The sequence below is a fragment of the Ailuropoda melanoleuca genome, chromosome 16, assembly GCF_002007445.2.
Source record: "Ailuropoda melanoleuca isolate Jingjing chromosome 16, ASM200744v2, whole genome shotgun sequence".
In the NCBI taxonomy this organism is placed as follows: Eukaryota; Metazoa; Chordata; class Mammalia; order Carnivora; family Ursidae; genus Ailuropoda; species Ailuropoda melanoleuca.
The window spans coordinates 4,481,270-4,501,650 of NC_048233.1; the positions used below are offsets into that span (position 1 = coordinate 4,481,270).

The 20,381-nt window shown below is 49.1% G+C and overlaps 1 protein-coding gene across 16 annotated transcripts in view; it reads right to left on the reverse strand.

Annotated features, from left to right (window-relative positions):
- Positions 1-295: 295 nt before the first annotated feature.
- Positions 296-20,381, reverse strand: part of CRACR2A (calcium release activated channel regulator 2A) — a 132,196-nt gene continuing 112,110 nt past the window's right edge. For 10 of the 16 annotated variants that reach the window (XM_034644973.1, XM_034644970.1, XM_034644972.1 and 7 more), the window contains 5 exons: positions 16,671-16,752; positions 16,444-16,558; positions 8,602-8,703; positions 6,306-6,382; positions 296-4,868 (listed from right to left, as the gene is read on the reverse strand). In XM_034644973.1, coding sequence (XP_034500864.1) covers positions 4,784-4,868; positions 6,306-6,382; positions 8,602-8,703; positions 16,444-16,558; positions 16,671-16,752 — 461 coding nt within the window. In that variant the 3' untranslated portion in view covers positions 296-4,783. Of the gene's footprint in view, positions 4,869-6,129; positions 6,383-7,372; positions 7,471-8,601; positions 8,704-16,443; positions 16,559-16,670; positions 16,753-20,381 lie in introns of those variants that run through there. The other 6 variants (XR_004621189.1, XR_004621192.1, XR_004621190.1 and 3 more) reach the window with 6 other exon arrangements.

The following is a 20,381-nucleotide window of genomic DNA, read 5'->3' on the forward strand; positions in this document are numbered from 1 at the left end:
ATAAAAGTAATTACATAATTAAATATAGAAAATAGTATGAATCCTTTTTTTTGTTTATGACTTCTTTTTAAATCCGATTTAAAAGAGAACTGCAGGGGCGCCTGGGTGGCACAGCGGTTAAGCGTCTGCCTTCGGCTCGGGGCATGATCCCAGCGTTATGGGATCAAGCCCCACATCAGGCTCTTCTGCTGTGGGCCTGCTTCTTCCTCTCCCATTCCCCCTGCTTGTGTTCCCTCTCTCGCTGGCTGTCTCTATCTCTGTCGAATAAATAAATAAAATCTTTAAAAAAAATAAATTAAAAAAATAAAAGAGAACTGCATAAAAGCAATAACAATAAATCTATGTTCATGGGAAGAAAATGTATAAAGATATAATTTATGACAATAACAACATATGGGAGAGGGGAAAGGAATTATACAGGAGCAAAGTTTTGTGTAGTATTGAAATTAAGGTGGTGTTAATCCAAACTAGATTGTTATAAACCAAGATATTAATGGTTACTTCTAGGGCACCAACTGAGAAAATAAGTTAAAAAACTATAGTAAATGAAATAACAAGATAGTTAAAGTAGTATGCTAGAAAGTAAGTATTTAACACAAAAGAAGGTAGTAATGGAGAAATAGAGGAACAAAAAGACATGAAATATAGAAAAGAAATAGCAAATGGCAGACATAAATTTTACTTTACCCAATATATTAAATGTAAGCATAGCAAACTTTCCAATGAAAAGGCAGAGATTGGAAGAATATATTAAAAAACATGATCATACTACATGTTGTCTACAAGAGACTCTGTTTAGATTTAAAAGTATAAATAGAAAGTACAAGAATGGAAACGTTATAGCAAGAGCAACCAAAAGAGAGCTGGAGTGCCTCTACTAATATCAGACAAAATAGACTTTAAGACAAAAATTGTTACCAAAGGCAAGAAAGATACCTTATAATGATAATGAAGAAGCCATAACAATTACAAACATATACGAACCCGGAAATAGAGTTCCAAAATACTTGAAGCAAACCACCTTAGGAGAGGGCAGCTCTGTCCTAAATACTTGACCCCCATGACCACTAGGGGTTTACTTGAGCTAGAGTTTTGCCTCTTTTAAAGTTTTTTGTTAAAGTATACGTACAGACCTTAAACCACCATTTGCTTTAATACCTTAGCTGAAATTGGTTTAAAATCCTTTGGAGCATTGACTACTAGTGACAGAGAAAAGGGGTTGAGCTATTTTTGATAGAACATACAGGTGTGGCCTGGAATGGGCCCAAGGAGTAGAGTAGGAAAGAGGGGAGTCCAAGATTGGGTGGAAGTGTTAAGAGCAGGATGGGAAGAGGTGGAAGAAAGCTAGTGTATCACAGAGGAAGAGAAAAGACCCCAAACAGACTGTCAAGTAAGGTAAATGCTAGACAAGTAGCAAAACAACTGGGGCAGGGCATCTGGGTGGCTCAGTCGGTTAAAGCATCTGACTCTCGGTTTTGGTCGTGATCTCAGGTTGTGAGATCGAGCCCCACATTGGACTACACGCTCAACGTGCAGTCTGCTTGAGTTTCTCTCTCCCTCTCCCTCTGTCCCTCCACCCCGTGTGTGCTTTCTCTCTCTCTCTCAAATAAATAAATAAATCTTAAAAACAAAAAACAACTGGGGCTTTGGTTTGGTGCTGAAGCCCCTGGTTTGGCAACTCAGGGCTGAGGGTAGCAGCAGATGCAAGAAGCAGCAAGAGGAGTCAGAATAGGGAAGAAACTGTGGGGCCAAGGATGGTGATGAGCACAGGTCATTCTTAGGTAAACAGGCTAGCACCAGGTTTGAGCTGCTGAGTGCATCGTGGAGAACCACAGGCAGGGAGGTAGAGTGGATTATGTGGATTATGTGGAAGCAGACCACAGATACCGTAAGACATGGGTACTGATTGGAAAGCCAGGAAACCCACAGGAACAAAGGAGAACAGGGCCAAGAGCCAACGCCCAAAATAAGCTCACATGCCAGGCAAATGGGCTCAGCAACTCGTTACTCAAATGAGGTAGCATTTGTGAGAGCACCCACTTACAGGGAGATCTTGGTAGGTGTTAGCTGGTTCTCAATCTGAAATCAGGGCAAGGCTATAGTGGTCTGGGCAGTGACTTGATGTTGACAACAATGGTAGCCCCTACCTGTTAACAGCTATGTGTGCTAGGCACTGTGCTAAGTATTTCACATTCATTGCCTCATTTACTACTTAATGTGTCCGTGTGAGGTAGACATTGAAACCTCTGATCTACAGACGAACAGGAAACCTGGCCAGGTGACTTACTCAAGATCATTGCAGCAGTGTAAATGATTTGGAGCCAGAGGTTTCTCTGACAGCACTCTGCCGGGCCCTGGGACAGGCTCACAGCCACTGGGGTGACTCTGATCACCTTGATAGCTTAAAGGGAATGGGGAAAGAAGGGGAAGCTCTGACCTGGGGACACAGAACTTCTCAGAGTCTCTCTGAAGTCCCATCCTCCATACTTGTTTCAAGTGGAGTTAGAGAAAGAAGCAGCAGGGGCCTAAAAACCCTTCCTGCCCTCTCTTCTTTGCCTGGACCATTGAGGCTTTGTGGGGATTTGCCCCACATGCTGTAGGGTCAGGCCCTAGGGTCAGTCCACCCTGCTCTAAACCCTGAATGCACTTTTTCTAAATGAAAAAATGCAGCCCAAGCCAGGGACTGGGTATAGGAGATAAAGGCATCTGTAGGCTTGGGAAACTCCAGGTATGGCCTGCTTGCCCCATAAATTCCAACCATTATCTCTGCTTTTTTTGTTTTCAGAAGCAGGAGATTTGGTTTACTTTCTTTATGCTGATCTTTATCCTCTATCTGCCCCCACCCCCGCAACAACACATATTCACACAGCAACACCCACACAGATATTGGAGGGCCATTTCTGGGTGACCCATCATCCCCTGCATCCCACAAATGAGACCACTCCCAGGGCCCTCTCTTAGAGAAAGGAGTTTCCTGTGAGTTCCCTTCAAATTTGGACTAGGGACCAGGGCCAGCCTAAGTTGGAAAATGAAGGAATCATCACAAGCATTCTGAGCAAAAAGAGTGAGAATCATCACAGAGCCCACCGTTCATTTTACTGATGAGATGGCAGCCCAGGCAGGGGGCTGACTGACCCACGCTCATGGGGCACCTCCTGGTGCTCAGTGCTGGCTTTTGTCCTGCACCCTCCATGGGCTCTCTGGTGCCTCCAAGCACTCAGTGAGGGAGACAAAATCCTGCAAATAGGAGGTAGGCACTTGCCTAGTGACCCATGGGTGCCTGACTTTTTTAGGAATCTGAGAAGGAGGCTACAGGGAACACCCTTGGGAACTCTGACCAGTGGATGGACTCTTGCCTGGCTGGCTGTGTACAGTTGTCTTGAATCTTCTTGGAGGCCATGGACACTTTCTGCTCCTCTCCTTTTCTATGTTGTCCTGCTTGGCTACAGATACTACTCACTTCCTGTGGGGCTGGGCCTGCAGCCCTAGAGTTATGATCTTTTCATCCAAGCTCCCACCCAGGGCAAGTATGCCCTCCCCTTGCCAGCCCCCCTGACGGCCAGCCAGTGATGCTGGAGCCCTGCTGGGGCTGGGAACTCACCACCACCCAGACGAAGGGACCACACATGGGATCATTCCCCGTAATGCAAGTGCCCTGTTCTGGTGAAGTCCCAGGGGTGCTGAAGCCTGCAGCTATACTCTGCTCACTTCTCAAACACCAGCTATACGTCAACAACACAGCCACACTTTCTTTTTTTAAATACAGTCTTCTGGAAATAAAATAAAATAAAATAAAACGAAATCTGTAACTATGGACCTGGTGCTGGGCCTCACTGCCTGCATGTCAATCTACCCTATTAATCATCATGTACAATTTTTCAAAGAGCTATTTTCAGAAACATTGGGAAATGGCTTTTTTGGAGCTATATATACCTTATTTATATTCCAGAAATGGTCGCTCTGTTTAGCAGCAGATGGGTTTTTCCCCTCGTTTTCTTTTCATCTCTTAGTCTAAGTAGGAAGTAAGCCCACTCCCTAACTCCAGGCACACATTTATCATCCACAGTCCACCTTGGAGTCAGGGTCATGAGTGGGTGGTTAAGAGGAGAAGATGTGGGTTTCTTGTAAGGCACATTCCAGAGACCCCAACGGGACAAATACAGGAGGCATGGCGGCTGCTGAGAGGCTGGGTTCTGCAGCCTGGCAAGGAGGAGGACCCCTGAGGGTGGGGTGTGCAATAGAATGTGGATGCACTGGCTTGCTTTTTTCAATACCACGTAGGCATCTCAAGGTCCATGAAGCATACGCCTAGAGCATCCCATTGATACCCAGAGAACAGGAGCCAAAGGAAGACCCACTGCCCTGGCTCTGCCTGAAAACTGTATCTTTGGGCTACAGGAAGCAGCAAGTCGCCCCTGCGCAGTTGTCATGGCAACCACGGTGCTGCAGCTCCTAAGGGCAAGGGGAGCAGAAGGGAGGTGGAGAAGGCATGTGGTGATTTTTCTGGAAAAGCCCATCTGTTTCTTTTCCCCACAAAACCAAGCTGGGGGGAAAATGGGCACCTGGGATCTAGAGAGAGAAGAGAAAGAAGACTCCAAAATGCTCCGAAAGCAGCTTTCCTGACTGGACGTGCTTCCCTTCCTGTTGGTGGAGGCAAGTCACTGACAGAGACAAAGGCTTAGCCAGTCTGTGGTGGAAACAGCCAAGCAGGAGCCCCTATGCAGGATTCGGGGTAAGTCCTATGACCTCATGCCTGCAGGGAGCAGGCCTAGGAGGACTCTTATCAGCCACAGCAAGATTTCTTTTTGGCAGGGCGGTCAACCTGTATTGTGTCCTCCCTTGCTGTATCTTCTTGTTTCTTGAGGATCCTGGGAGAGGGGAAGGTATAGTGTCAGTAGTGGAGAGCTGCTAGTTCCTTGGGTTATAGGCCATCTGATGATAGGAAGGGAACTCAGCCTCACCAGAGCCTCAGAGTATTCTAAGTCTCCCCATGGGAAGTATAGGTACGTTGAGTCAATATGGATCCCTCATGACACCTCTTCCAAGAAGCCTCCCCTGATTCTCCAGGTAGTGAAAGCCTCTCTGACAGCATTCTGACCATTCCTCTGTTATAACTGCATCATCCCATGTCAGAACGAACTGCTTCCCCAGGTGCCTCCCTCAGGAGAGAAAGCTGCTTGAAGGCAGAGACTGTATATTTTGTCTCTCTGTCTCTGTAGCCTATCATAGTACATGGCACACAGTAGAGACTCAAAAAATATACTTTTTGGTTATTAACTCTGCAGAAGATCTGTCCCATGTTGCCACAGTTCCAGATTAAATGTAGGAGGTGAGGGATTAAAAATAGTGCTAAGTTTCTTATCCCTGCTTTATACCCTCAACGTGCTTTCACCTTTAGCATCTCTTGATATTTACAACAACCTGAGTTGGCAGGGATGGTATGATTGATGTTCCTATGTTGGGGCAAAGCTGCGAGAGGTAGACTGACTTGGCCTACGAATCAGTGTCAGAGAAAAGCCTACAACTTTCCCCATGATATTCCATAACTCCATTACCTCTCCAATGCATAGACAATGTTGTTCTCAATAGATGGATAGGTGTGTGGATGGATGGATGGATGGATGGATGGATGGAGAGATGGACGGATGAATGCATAGGTAGATGGGTGGATGAATGGATGGGTAGATGGATGGATGAACAGATGGGTGGGTGGATAGATGGAATGAAATGAATGCCTATAAATAAGTGAATAAATGAATGAATGTCCAAGTATTGAGAATAGGACCCTCTATGGTTTTGGGATTTTTTTAAATTTCGGTGTAGGAGGAGGCTTATGAAAACAGTCTTTTGGTGGAACTAACCCTTTGAGCACTGTTCCCTTGGTGCCTCTAGTGTCCCCAAAGAGCCCCTCCTCTCCCTGGCTTCTCCAGCCCCTCCCCTGGAGCCTGTATTATAACTGTTATTGTTTCCAGCTGGCTGCCAACTAATCCTTGCTAAGATATTAGCCAGTGTTCAGGGACCTATGATATGACCTTTCCCAGAAGCATTTGCATTTAAAAAGAAGATCCCTGGGAAAAAGGCAGCTTTTAAGACTCAGAAGAAGACTGCAGTGGGGGTGAGAGGCAGGGAGGCTTTCTTTTTTGTTCTTATTGTATTTCAGAGGGCTGTCCCTGAATCCCACACAAAGGCTTAGGCCTCCAGCCCCTTTACCCAGAAGGCTTGAGCAGACAGATGGAGTATGGTCCGCACAGAGGTGAATGCAGTGCTTCCCACCGGCCCTTGTCTGCTGGGATGTGCCTCTTTACCTGGCTAGATGGAGCAGGGACTCTTTGGTGTTGTGGCCAGAATAGGCACTGCATTCGTAGAAGATCAGCTTTTTCTCCTGGAATCATAAAATAGAGGGGACAGAAAGAGTATTGGGGGAGTTCGACGGAACCATGGGAGGTGGGAGAATACACTGTCTGCACCTACTCGCATCCCTCACTTCCCCTTGCAGACCCCTTTCATTCCTTTCTCCCTCCCCACTCTGTATGAGGACGTTGATTTCCCTCTTCTCGCGCTTCCTATCCAAGGCGAGCTCTGTAACCATCTCCCAGGTGAGCTATAACAATTGTAAAACACAGAACAGCATGCTGCTTCGTGCTCTATGCTTTCCCAAATTGCTCACACGTATGTATATGCTCGTTTCTTTTTCACACCAGCCTGTGACGCAGACAAAGACACAAAGGCCAGGATGGGCCACTTCTTCCCACTGCCCAGGCAGGGAAACTAAGGGCATGGTACAAATGGCAGGTCTGTTCATTCAGTAACTTATGTAGCTAATAGTGGGGCTTTTCCCAGGACACTGGCATTCCGTGAACCTTGGGGTAGATGTCACTAAGGCACTCCAGTAGAAAATCTCCTTCACACCAGTTAATTAATATTCCAGTTGCCTAGGCTGCCACCGTTGGTGCCACGGGACATCTGCCCCTCACCTCAGTAAGCAGAGGCTGTGCTGCTTGCATGGTGGGGGCTCTTGGGCAAGGCTCATTGTTACATGCATTTATCACTCCTGTTCATAGATTTCCTGCTTCCTCGGGACAGTGCTAAGGGCAAGGAGCGCTGGAGGCTGATGCCCTGTGGGGATGCAGGCAGCTGAGCGAGGACACTTCTGCTGTGGCTTGCAAATCAGGGGATTCTACAAACACTGGCTCCCAGTTCAGCTTTCCTGATTCATGACCCAGGGGCCCCGCTCCATCCTCTGCCCTCTTCACCCAGCCGCTGTCCACGCTTCTGTTGGAGCCTGACTGTGGGTCAGTCTGTGGAAAAATAAAGCCTCCATGGTAGGGGGAGGGAGAGCACGTAGGATCTAGAATTAGAAGACGTGATTTACCTTCCAGCTTGCTTCCTGACTCCACCACTGAGTACCCGTGTGATAAATTGAATCAATCACAATTTCTCTGAGCCTTGTTTTTGTTTGTTTGCTTTCAACTGACCATAAAAAGACAAAAGAAAATAATGGGATGATACAAATACAGGTCTGCAGTTCATTAATCAAAATTCTTGGATCCAGGTGTACTTTGGCATCCAGAGACTTTGAGTTTCAGAGAAATAGCAGACGTATATACCGTGTATTGTATTACCCTCCATGGGTCTGGGACAGAACCCCATAATCAACATATTAATATTTTTTCAGTGAAACATTTGAAAATTCATTCAAGCAAGGTAAACAAAGACCATAAACAGCTTCCCATCAGTTCTGGTCAGATCTTTCTGCCAGATGAGACACGAGAAACCTTTCTATGGGCAGAGTTCTTCCAAATTTCAGTATTGTGGATAAGGGATGGCAGACAGGCACCTACCTTGTCACCCTTCTTCCTCCTTTTTTCCTTGACCCTTACCATCTGTGCCTGTTTGCCCAGGCTCGGGGGCTGCGAGTCCCCACACACTAAAAAGTATGGAATCCTGGGGCTGGAAAGCACCCCCATCTTCCCAGACATAGTTTCCCGAAAACCACTCAGAGGCAGGAGGAGCCGAGGAGCGAGCATTGTTTGCTGCCTGATTTCCACCAAGACTTATAGGTCCCCAGCTTGGGCAAGGGGCTGATGCTTATTATAATGCTAGGTTTTCGAGTTCATGCCCTGAGTTTATCTCAAGTTCACAGCTTGGGGCTCAATCTTGATAGAAATGGATATGCTCTCTAACAGAGCTCTTCAAAGAAGGACAAGCTGCCTAACAGATAGTGAGTGTTTCATCCCTGGAGATGATCAAGTGGAAACACAGAAGAAGGGATTTGAGTATCAGATAGGGGATTTACATAAGTAACCTCTTACTATCTAAGAATTTGTCATTCTGAGTCCCAAGGAAGAGAGTTTGGGAAAACTCCCCACACTCTAGTCATCCTCGGCCAACTCTATCTTGCTACGTGTGGCTTTCTACAGAAAGTTCCACGTGCGCAGGAATTGGACCAGTCCCATGATGGATGCCAGGACACCCACCTTGCCCACTTGCTTCCTTCCCAGGGGGCTTCCAGAGAAAGCTCCCACCAAGGCTCTTGGGCACAGGCCTGACTGCTCTCAGAGTCCCACCCTGTCCAGAGAGATGGAAACGTTTGCTCTTTACCTTGGCAAGCTGCTCTCCGAGGCCTCGCGGAACTTCCCGCTCTTTCTCATTGTCAATTTTATTGCCCAGCAGAAGAACAGGAATGTAGTCTCCCACAGCTTCCTGCAGAACAGATAATCCCCCAACTGAGAGAAGCATCCATAAGGAAACCCCAGAAGGGCAGGCTTAAAATGCTGGCGGGAAAGATACAATCTGGCTTGCGAATCCCCTGCTGCCACAACAGGCCAGGCGAGAATATAGTCATCCCAAAAGCTGAGAGGGAGCATCACCTTCCTGAAAAGCCTCAGTTTGCAAGGCTTCTGCAAGGTGCCTCAGGCCTGTCTCCGGCTGCCTCCCAGATTCAGCTGTGCAGTGACCCCCCCCCCGCTCCCCACTCACCCCTGCTGGATGGGACACGCAAGCTCCCCAGGTGTGCTGGGGGTAACAGGATGAGGGCACAGGAGACACTGGTGAACTATGTGTCCTTTTCCAGGACTGATAGCATCCCTGAAAGCATTCCTAAGTGACCAGACTTAGTCTAAATGAACCAGAATGAAGCAAAGGAATTAATGCAACGTGGTTTGGCGCAGTTCTTGGGGCTGCTTTGATCAGAAGTGGCATCTCCAGGGGACTCATACTGGGCACATAAGCTCCCTGAGGGTTGGGTCCAATTCTGATTCATGGTATCAGGTCCCCAGCGGCCAGTCTATGATTGTTGCATATGGAACTGGAGGTCGCCGCACGGGGCAATACAGATCCCTTCTCCGGATGCTCTGGCTCAGACAGAAGCCTGCGTGGGGAAGAGCTCGGTGCCGTACAACCTCCACTCCTTGCACCACAAGTAACAGGCATGTTCACGGGGTCAGCCTTGTCTACTCCCCCGGTGACTGTGGCATATCAGCCAGGGGCCCGCACCCTGGAGTCTGTGCCCCGGGGAGTCCTCCCTTGTGAAATGTGTGTACCTCACGGGCCTCTCAGGAGGACGGGCCCACGGTACGCAGCTATTAAGTGAGTAAATATGGTAATATTCACATGTAAGCAGGTGGTTACTTTTACTTAGTGAGATATTAAATTAGGGGCCTTTAATAATAATTTGGTAACCAGTAGTTATTCACTGTAGCTAAAATGTTTTATGAAATAGAGGCGGGGAATGATAGAAGCCAACAACTGCTTACAGTTTTGCCAAGAGTTTAGCCACTTGATCTCACCACTTCAATTACATGTCCCAAGTCCATCCAATAGGTGCACCTGCTTTAAGCCTGAATACAATTATATTTGAAATTAAGCCTCCATGGCTCCTCCATCTACACGTTCATTTTTATTGCAGTTCCGTAGTGAAAAAAATTCTCATTTAGTTGATGAGAATGTTAAGGCTCAGAGAATCGGAAAGAACACTGAATAACAAAGTCATGGAGTTATGAGGACCCTTTAGTATATGGGTTCACGATTCTCCGTTTTTCTCTAAATTCTGATTTCCAGTGAACTCTCCGCTATTTCGTGTCTTATTAACTAGAACTCTCTCAAAGTGGTATTTCCATTCATCCACGGTCAGACGGTAATTCATGTTGGTAACGATGGCTCAAAGGCACTGCGTGATTTGGAATGTGTCTTCTGATCCATCAAAAATAGATCAAATTATGTGCACTGCAGTTGAGGTGCTAAGTGGATCGCACCCTATTCCAAGTATTTGCAAATGAGAAACCACTTATGGCATAGAGACCATGCTGTGGCTCCTTATTACCAGCGTGTTGGGTAATGGGAATAGCCCCATTTTCTGACTGTGTTGTGCCACAGAAACTTGTGCGAAGACTTTTTCACAGAAAAGGAAAAAAAGAGGAGGAAGCAGGGAAATGGGCCAAAAGGCTTGCTGTGTAGAGCACATGAGAGATATTTGTAGATTTATGTGTGAGGGATGACTAAGGCTTGTGGGATTTCTTGACATGGAAACTCTGAAAATATGAGCATCAGACTTGAAATCCCAAGGCAGAATTCGAACCCGATTCAGGTATGTTGGAATGGGTGATGACTTCAGTCTCCTCGCTTGCAAAGGGGATGGTGGTACCAAATGACCAAATAGGATCAGGTAGGGAAGAGTCACAAGCTCGGCATCTGAGCCCTGTGCACCACAAACAGCAGGGCTGCCTCTCTAGGGGAAAGGGGGGGAGCCTTCTTTTTTAAAGCAATTCCTGGATATAAAAATAAAACATCTTAGAAGGAGCAGAAAAAAGCCACCCCACAACACCAGCTAGAGCTACGACTTCTGTTCTTTGCATTGTTCCTCTCTTATGCAAATACTGTGGACAACTTGCTTCCCTTCCATGGGCTCTGGCTTGCCACTGATAAAGAATTTGGCGTATCTTCAAAGATATGGCAAAAATAAGTGAGTACACATACAAGGCCAGAGAGTCTTCTATCCATCATGGGAGTCAGTCATCATCAACCCTGGCCCAACACCAGGCTCTGACACAGGGCCATGGGGAGGATTGGGGCCAGGGTAGGTGTCTCATGGTCCCCTCTGACTTTAACCTCCAGTCTTCAGCTCTCGGCCCAAACCTCACACTTTCATGCACCCAGCTATTTGTTCAGCCTGCATATTGCTTGGCGCAAGGAGGCTCGTCGTGACCCACCAGACAAAGCAATGCTTCCTTTGAAAAGTCTACAGTGCACCTCCTTTGGCAATCAAGTCTAAGGTCCACCCCACCTCTGGTGACATTTCTATAGACGCTGGTAGAACTCTGTAGGCATGGCAGGTCAGAGGGAAGGAACTGAAGCTGCTTGGCCGGGCACACGACCTCTGGGGGGCAGGCATCCGAATCATTCCTTTTCACAGACTCTATTCTATGAGCTATGTGATGGACCTACACAGCTGGCTCCTATCCGCTGACACCCAACACAGAAGCCTTGCCATACCTCCAACCACTTTAGTCGCCTTTCTTTTGAACTTGGGCTTGTTGGAAGACAGACATGTTGAAATTCAAAAGATTACCCACCTCTGACTTTAAATAACATGAGCTGTCAACTTGGAGCAGAGGACTGGCATTCAGCTCAGAACGTGCAGCTGTTGGGTTGGTTGGCTGTAGTGTGTGTGTGTGTGTGTGTGTGTCTGTGTGTCTGTGTGTGTGTGTGTGCGTGTGTGTGTGTGTGTGTGTGTTAATATCCATTTGCTGGGAGGCAAGAAAAAGCACTTAGCCAGGATAGTGCTGCTATTTCTCTGGAGCCAGAACAAAAAATTTCTCAGCACATTAAAGCATGTAGTTATGCTAAGAAAAAAATGACTGCAAAATTATATCTTGGGGGTTTCCATATTTATCCACCCCCTGGACTATGAGTCAAAACAAGATTTATTTGTGTAGTTTGTTTTAAACTGCCAGCACTTCAAGCTCAACTTGGAACATGGGGGGAAAAAATCAAACTGCTATTTTTTGCTCTGAGCTGTACATTGCCACCAATGGCAAAGATCACAGAATGAGAATTAGCCAGTGGTCCACGAGGGGAGACGAAAGTGGGCTTGGCCCCTTTGAGCTAACGAAGCGTTCTGCTTTGAGGCGGAAGTGGGAAGGACTGAAAAAGAAATGAACACCTATTTTTCAGAAGCAGATTTCACCCATGGACCATGTGATGCTCTTGTCACATAATGCATAATGCAGCATAACGCAGTGGAGAGCCCTAGATTCCAGCTCTGGCTGGGCGTCTGGCAAGCTGTGGGTACTTTTGGACAAGTCACTTCCTCTCTCTGGATTGCAGGACTTTTCATCTATAAAACACGAGGCTGCATTAGACTAATCTCCAAGGTTTTTTCCCAGTTTGGGGACGCTGCTGCTGTTGGCTTAATGACTCTGGTCATTTTCCACTTCCTTGACTTACAGGCCTAACAAGACAGGGCCATCGGAGTGACAAAAGATGGAAATGGGAAGTTCAACATGCCAGGACTGCAGACATTCACGACCTACAAACTGGATTTGGGGAAAATACCGACCTGTTTAGAGCTTATTCCAAATCCGATTTTCTCTGATACAGCCCCAAAGTCTCCGAATGTCCAGTTTGTCCCACCGTCTCAACACGGGACCCTTGGGAGTGCAACCAGTTTCTTCTCTAGATTAGACCAGTTAAACCAGTTGTACCCAGCAAAGATGAGAAGGAGGTGGGGGGAGGCTGGGGATACCGAGGTGCCAGGAATGGCTATCTGCTTTGAGGTGCTATAAGGCCCACAGGGAATGTAAAATGATGGGACAATCAGCACAGAGGATGCTGGGGCCAAGGTAGGGCTGCCTAGGGGTGGGGGGGACATGAGGGTGGGTGGGGCATGGGCCAGCCGTGGGGGCTGGGGCTCTCCTACCTCATAAAGCAGCACGAGCGTTAGTAAGTTCTCTTGCGCCAAAGGATTTTGGTTCCGTCAGGGCTGGAAGGATCCTCGAGGGTCCTCTCACCTGCGGACACTCCTGCTCCATCCTGGACCCCCCCACCTCTGCTAGAGGATCAATGCCATATGCTGTAAGGATGTGGGAGCCAGGAGGAACCCTTCAGAGCCTCTGGTCCACTCTGTCATTGGGTGATTGGCCAGTTTCGTGGTCAGGAAGTGCTAAGCTGGGATGGTAAGAACTTCCTCTTCAGGAAACTCCATAGCCCCCCCGCCCCCAGCATCTGTTCCCACCCCACACAACCTCTTCCAAGAGTGAGTCTTTGCCACGTATAATCTGTGGCAATTTAAGCCCTTTCTTCTTACACTGCTTTTCAGGTTGCGGGAGGAAGGGGCGCTGCGAACAGCTGGCCAGCATTCACTTAATAATAAGGCTTCAGAACCTGAAGCCTGTTATTAAAGTTCCCCCTCCACCCTCCCTTCCCAGGCGAGGGAGTTGGCAAAGTGCTTGGAGCTCTATGGAAAAATAAGGTGCTCCACAAATACAAAGTACTTATTATTTTCAGTTCCCTCTGATCAAATTAGGTGTCAGGTTTTCATCTGTCACCTGACACCTCTGATTGCTGGTTGCCAAGGCAGAATGACTTCAGCTTTTCAAGAATCTTGAGAATAATTGCATTCCTGATCCCACTGTTCCACACCTTCGACACACACTCCACCGCCTGACACTTGTTCACATGTGCACACAACCGCCCCCTGCACTTGCCTCCAAACCCTGGGCCACTGGACTGGGTCCCCACACCGAGTCCCCCAGAGCGCCTCACCCGTGCCACACAGGTGGGTGACGCTCAGCGGATTCTTGCAAAAAGAGCACAGACATCTTTGAAAGCGATTCAGAGCCTTGCTTCTCAAAGTGTGGTCCCCGGCCTGCCTGCACTGGCCTCGCCTGACAACTTGTTAGAAAATGTGGAGCCTCGGGGCCTACCTAAGATTCTGCACCTCCATTCTGTATTTTAAGCAAGGTCCCCAGGAGATTCCTATGCATCCTAAACTTTGAGAAGCACATTTCCGGCATGGAATCATGGCAGCTGAGAATCAAAATCACCTGGGGAACTGTTTTTTTTTTTTTTCCTTAATTGTATTTCCAGACCCTGAATCATCCTATTTGGGAGAGAAGGCCTGGCATCTGTTTTGTTGGAAAGCACCACAGGTGATCCTGATTATCCAGGTTTGGCATCCCCATTTAGCGTTTACCTGTACCTTCTGCTGCTATTCTCAAGAAGGAACAGTCAAACTCCAAATTATACAGAAAAGCCCCACCCACACCTGGAGAATTCTGAGTTAACTGCATTTCCGCGTGGCTTTCCTGGGCCATCGATGCACTAGGCTTTCCCTGGGGACTCTTGCTGGGTACGTGCTGACCCAATGCTTTCCAGCCCTACCCGACTTGGACTTGGGAATACGCCAGACATCCGGTGCTTGGCCCAGTTTTCCGGAGAATGACCAAACTCGTGCTTCTGGCAGCAACGGTGGCCCTCTGCTATTTCTTCGCCTCACCACCGCCACCAAATTCAACCTGATATTCTGCCTCCCCAGCTAGATGCCCGGGCTCTCGGTGCAAAACTGGGGCCTCCGAAGCAACAGCCCCTACTGAGAGCAGAGAGCACGGTTCTGCAAGTTTGCCTCCTCTACCCATCCCATTCATCCCAGACTACTTGAACTGCCTTTGCCTGCTCCAGTCTTTCTCAAGATGTCGCTATCAGGGGACAGTGAAATGTGCATAGCTGGGAAGAGAAGGGTGAGGCAGACATCATGGCCTCCATGTCTTCCTTGAGAATGAGATGGCTGTTTTAGATCAGTGATTTTTCAAAGGGAAACGCTCTTGTCTAACAAAATTGTGCCTGGACTTCCAATAGAGAAAACGGAATGGAGCAGAAGTGGCTCTGATTGATCTGGGGGATGAGCCCTCCCTCTCCAGTTCCTGGGGGAAGTCATTATGTTCCTAGGGTTCCAAGGAAGAAAGTTTGAGAACCACCAGATCCCTAACGTCTCTTCTGGTGCTTAACTTCTGTGAGGAAGAGAAATCTGCCGCACTATCAGTAAAAAAAATCATGTCATAAATTCCAAAGTTTAAACAGGAATTGCTTCCAGATATCCCCGCCATCATTAGCTCAGCGGAGAGCCATTTACCACATGTCAAAACTTACATTTTCTCTACTGTAAGTTTCTCAAGCACAATCATTTTTGAGAAACAATTTGTATGAAGCAAATTTCAGAGAAACCTTTGAATCTGGTTTCCACTCTTGTTCCTTCTTTTTCCTGGAAATTAGAGGGATGTGGATTCACAGCAGAGAAAGGAGTGGCCTAGCCAATCTAAACGCTACGAGAAACAGATTTTGGTGGGAGGAATCACAGATCTTAGGGCCAAAAGGATAAAGAAATGAACAACTCCAGGATTCTGCCCGCACGACGACACAGTATCCATTCATGCCTCCCGCATCTGTTGAGGGCTAGTTCCGCGGGGACCCATGCCAAGCTCCGGTACACAGTGACAGACACAGTGTCAGTTCTCAGGAGACCTGGCGTGGCGTGCAGCAGGGAGCCGGGCTGGCAGCCGTGCCCCTCACAGCAGAGCTACAGTGTGGTACGTAGGTAAGGACTACGCCAGGTCTTAGGGGCTTGAGCGGAGCGTTGAACGTAAACTCCACGGACAGGAACCTTATCTCTTATCTGTTGCTGTAATTCCCAGAGCTTAGAACAGTGCCTGGCAGTGCTTTAGACAAATACATGAACAACGCGTGGATCCTGCAGGTGGAAGGAGGTGGGGCATCCTAGCTGATGGTTTTGTTAAAGACTCCGCTGAGGCCCTGTCAAATAAATACATGGCTTGCCCACCCCGACCTTGGCCTTGAGAAGGCCGCATCTGAGTGGTAGAGGAAAAACACGCAGATGGTCAGAATGCACAAAGCACCCACAAAGCAACTTACTGCAAGTATGAATCAAGAGAGTGGAGTTTTACAGCCTATCCAGATTCGAAGAAGAGGGCTATTGCCTGGGGACCCTGCCCAGGGAGACTTTGGGGTAAGCCGGGGGCCCTCACATTGTTGATCAACCTCTACTCTTGTGAAGGGTTGTGACAGAGGCCCCAAGACACTGTGTGGAACCACTTCTGGGCTGGGCATAGCAGGGCCCACAGGAGCCCGAACAACACAGAGGGCGGAAAGGGGGAAGAACATGGGTGAGACTCAGTTTAAACACCCGTTTCTCTCCATTCTGAGCCCCTCCCCCAATCCTAGCCCTCTCACTCAAGGCACTTCTGGCGACTGTAATGACATGGAGTGCTGGGCTTGGGTGAATGTCCATCTGGACGCCAGAACTGCTGTGCTCCCAGAGAAGGCGGCTTCTGAATCAGGTTTCGGAAGAGCAGAGGGCCGGGCAGGAGATGCGCAGGGACGAGGGGGAGGCAGTACTCAGGGTCAGTGCTCCTAGCAAGGTCACCAGCTCACCTCCACGCTGCTCAGCCACTGCCGGACCGACAGGAACGACTGTCTGGCGGTGACATCATACATGATGATGACACCATCGGCCTTCCGGAAGAACTGCTGGGTGATGCAGCGGTACCTGCCACCGAGGGCCACACGTCAGGGGCTGCATGGCCTCCCCCGCAGCCCACACCTGCAGCCCTCTCAGTGGGCGGTGGAGGAGGCAGGGTTTGGCCGGGGGCGCTTCTCACCTCTCCTGCCCTGCTGTGTCCCACAGCTGCAGCGCCACGTGCGACTCGTCCACGCACACCATCTTCACCTGATAGTCGATGCCTGCAGGGTGCAATGAGCCTGTCACTTCCAGATCAGAAAACGACACCCCCACATGTCCGGAAGCACGTGAGGCCACGGGCGACAAGCCTCCCTGTGCCAGTCCTCCCGGGAGGGGACATGGGCAACTGGATGGGGAGGCATGGAACCTGAGTTCTGGTCCTGTCTCTGCCACTTAGCAGCTGTGGGGTGTGGATCAAATCACTTAGCCTCTCTGAACTGTAGGTTTCTCGCTCTAATGTAATCCATACCCTCTTTAGGGATTTTATGACAAAGTTCAAATGAGATCACATGTGTAGAAACGATACACCAAGGCAAAGATAACTGTTTGTTTTTCATGAATTTACTCCCTCATTGCAAAGAGGGAGGTGGAGGAGACAGTCCTCCTATTTCTTTCTCCCCCTACTCCCTGAAATCCTTTTCAAAGTTCCCCTAACAAAATTCAAATATCCCTGGAGGGATGGATCATACTTTCAGACTTCCATCGGCCAATGCAAAGGTATGTGGAGGAGTGGGGGAGGGGGGGCAGGTAGGGGGAGGGTCAGAAGAGAAGAGAAGGGGTAAGGGAGGGAGTCAAAAGCAGCATTCACCCTTGAGATGGGTTTTGAGCTCCTAATCCTAGCCACTGGGCCAGTCAAAATCATCTCTCTGTGGCCTTGACCCTACCCAGAGCCCGGACCAGAGAGACAAGGTCTGGACCCCACAGCGGCCCGCAGAGATAAAGACCTTAATGCCACTGCTCTGAGAACATATTCCTCTTTCCTACATTGTGTAAGAATATTCACAAATGCTTAACACTTTTCAAAAAGTCTTTCCCCCTCATGGTATCTGATCCGGGAACCAGAGGGCATCACCTGGCACCTTCAAAAAGGCCCAGGGGGAAGGAGTTGGGACATCCTATCGAATTGCCCTGGAAGGCTCAGTACAGGACAGCAACAGAAGCTTGGAGAGAGAGAGAGACAAAAGACACACCAGAGAGGCAGTAAATAGGAAAGGTCACCCCAGCCACTGCCTCCAGGCAAAGCCTAGTGCTCTAGGGGTCCAGGAGTGGCAGGAAGGCAGGGGGGGAAGAGTCCTCCACTCCTACAAGGTCAGACCCACAGGGGTTCTAGAGGCCCTGTGCTTCACAGGGGAGGGCCGGAGAGGGGAGTGCATTCGTGCATCTGGGAAAGAAAAAAAGCGATTTGTCCAGTTGGTAGAATGCTTGGTATTTCTAGGTCTCCTGTGCCATCTCTCCATCCTCACAGTGCTCCTGTGACATCCACGTGAGTGTTACCTGCACACCTGCACCGGCACACACGTGCACGCACATCCATACACACGCACGCTCATGCACACACACATGCATGCACACACACGCACACACATTCACGCACAGGACCCACGTTGGGCAGCAGCTACAGCGAGTTGCAAGCCTAGCTCTGAGGCTCATTCTTTTTGCAGCAGTGCCCTGCGCACAGGGATACCTGGCAGCCTCATTTTGCCTGGGAAGTGCAGGGCTCAGTGCTCCCCACAAAATGGATTATGACTGGCTGGGCTGACTCTAGGGGTGAGTTTTCTTCTTAGCGAAAAGTGGAAGAGCTTCCCCTGTCTGTTCTCTGGGGGACTGAAGGAGCTGCCTGCTTTCTGATAACTCAGGAGAGAGCCACCCACAGTCCACACACCTTCAGGGCCTGATATGAAAGCGGGCTGAGGGTCTAAAGCCCCTGAGGACAGAGCCCTCTCTGGAACAGAAAGGCAAGCAGGCAGAGGGGGAGGTGGCGCTGCTTGGGGCGGCTGGGTCTTGGCTGTGGTCATGGTCCTGCTCTATCTCACTGGCTAAATACTTCGCTGGAGGACAGGGAGCTTGTCTTGCAGGGAACAAGAGTACTGGCAAAAGGGGTTCTGTGCCGTGGTGAGCTTGCTGAGAGTCCCTGCTGGGTACACGATGTACTTGTCTCTGCAACCTCAGACAGAGCCCAAGGAAACTGAGAAGCCCTCAGGGGCAGCCTGGGGGCGGTGGCAGAAGACACAACAGAACAGGCAACACACAATGACGTGGGACCAGAGAGCCTGGAATAAACTGGTTTCCAGGACCACAGCCAGTTCTAACATTTCGGGAGCCGGGCAACCCAAGCTGTATGTCCCAGTCTCAGTTCTGCCTCTGACCAGCTATGCGACCTTGATGACATTACATCACTTTGGGGGGGGCTTCACTCCTCATCTGCAAATGAGGGGTGATGGAGGGTGTAGAGGGATCGGTCAGATGTTTATAATCTTGAAGCTCAGCTGTAGCATTCAACAAACACATGGCAGTGACCCCCAACTTGCAACCTAACTTGTCCCTGAATGACAGCTGGACGTTAGGGGTCCCCGTCACTGAGAATTGTGTCTTGTCTTGTTGGGGGTTGGTGTGCATTACAGCTGGGTTGATGGACTCCAAGATGGCTGATGTTAACCCTTCTGGACAAGACAGGCTCAAGATATCATTTAGAGTGGGGGGGTTTGGGAAGGGGGAGGGTCAGCAAGTTGCCATGGAGAAAAACTCTAGGGATTTTTCAGTAGAGATGAGGAGTGGGATAGAAAGCAGACTGGTGGCCAAAAAGGGCAGAGTGCATTCCTGTTGGGAAAAACTTCTGGAAGAAACACCTTGGGCGGTGGCCTGTGATTTAAGGCAGGAGGCTGTGAACCAACGTGGGGCAGTGGAAGGAGCACAGGACTCGGAGTCCTGGTTTCCAGGGACCTTTAGCTTCTATTAATCAGTCTTGTCATTCACAAAATGAGCTCCGATGTTCTATAGACACCATCATTTGACATCTCCAGGACACCCACGGGACTCAAGCACTTGCCTTTGAAGGAATCAGCTGGTCCTAAGGTGGGGTGGGCAGAGTGTCCCCAAGTCACACTGTCGTATTGTAGCATTTACATTGTGCATAAGCCAAGAGTCCAGGACGGATCATGTCCGTATGAGGGAGCGGGAGACCTGAAGTCCCCTTTGATGGGGGAACTGCTGAGTCCCTGTTTGTGCTGTGTTGATGCTGATTGTGCTGCTGCCCTTAACAGTGGTGGGTGGCCAGAGCCCCAGGCTAGGGTTGGACTGCTCTGGCCCTAGAGCAGGACTCTGTGGCTCTTCTGTCTCTTTAAAGGGAGCATCTTTCTGGTGGCTGGTGTGACATCTGTTACTGACATGTGTACCAGAACAAGGCACGTTGTGTGGCAGGGAAACTAATTTCAGCTGCTGTTCCGGCATGTTCTGAGCAGTGTGATGAAGGGCATTCCTGATTTGGAATCTTTGATATTTTTCCCTTCCTAAATTGTAGGTGTTTCCATAATTGGTCTCCCGGGAAGTGCAAATTAGTCTGATTTTTCCTTTTTCAGAGGCTTCCAGCTCAGGGGCACAAGTTGGAAATGTAAACGGACCCTGATTCCCTGATTTCATCGACAGGGGGGGCACACTGTGCACGTTGCTCAGAGAGATGCCTCTGAGGACCAAGGGCCTGGCATCCACCCCCTGTCTCCCACGAACCTGTGCTGGGGCCCTGACTTGTGGGGGTCTACACCACGGAACGCCCCCAGGAAGGTGAGTCCTCCTCCTGCAGCCATCGCTTCCTGCAGGACACTGGGCTCACTCCCAGCCATGCCTCTCAAGGCTA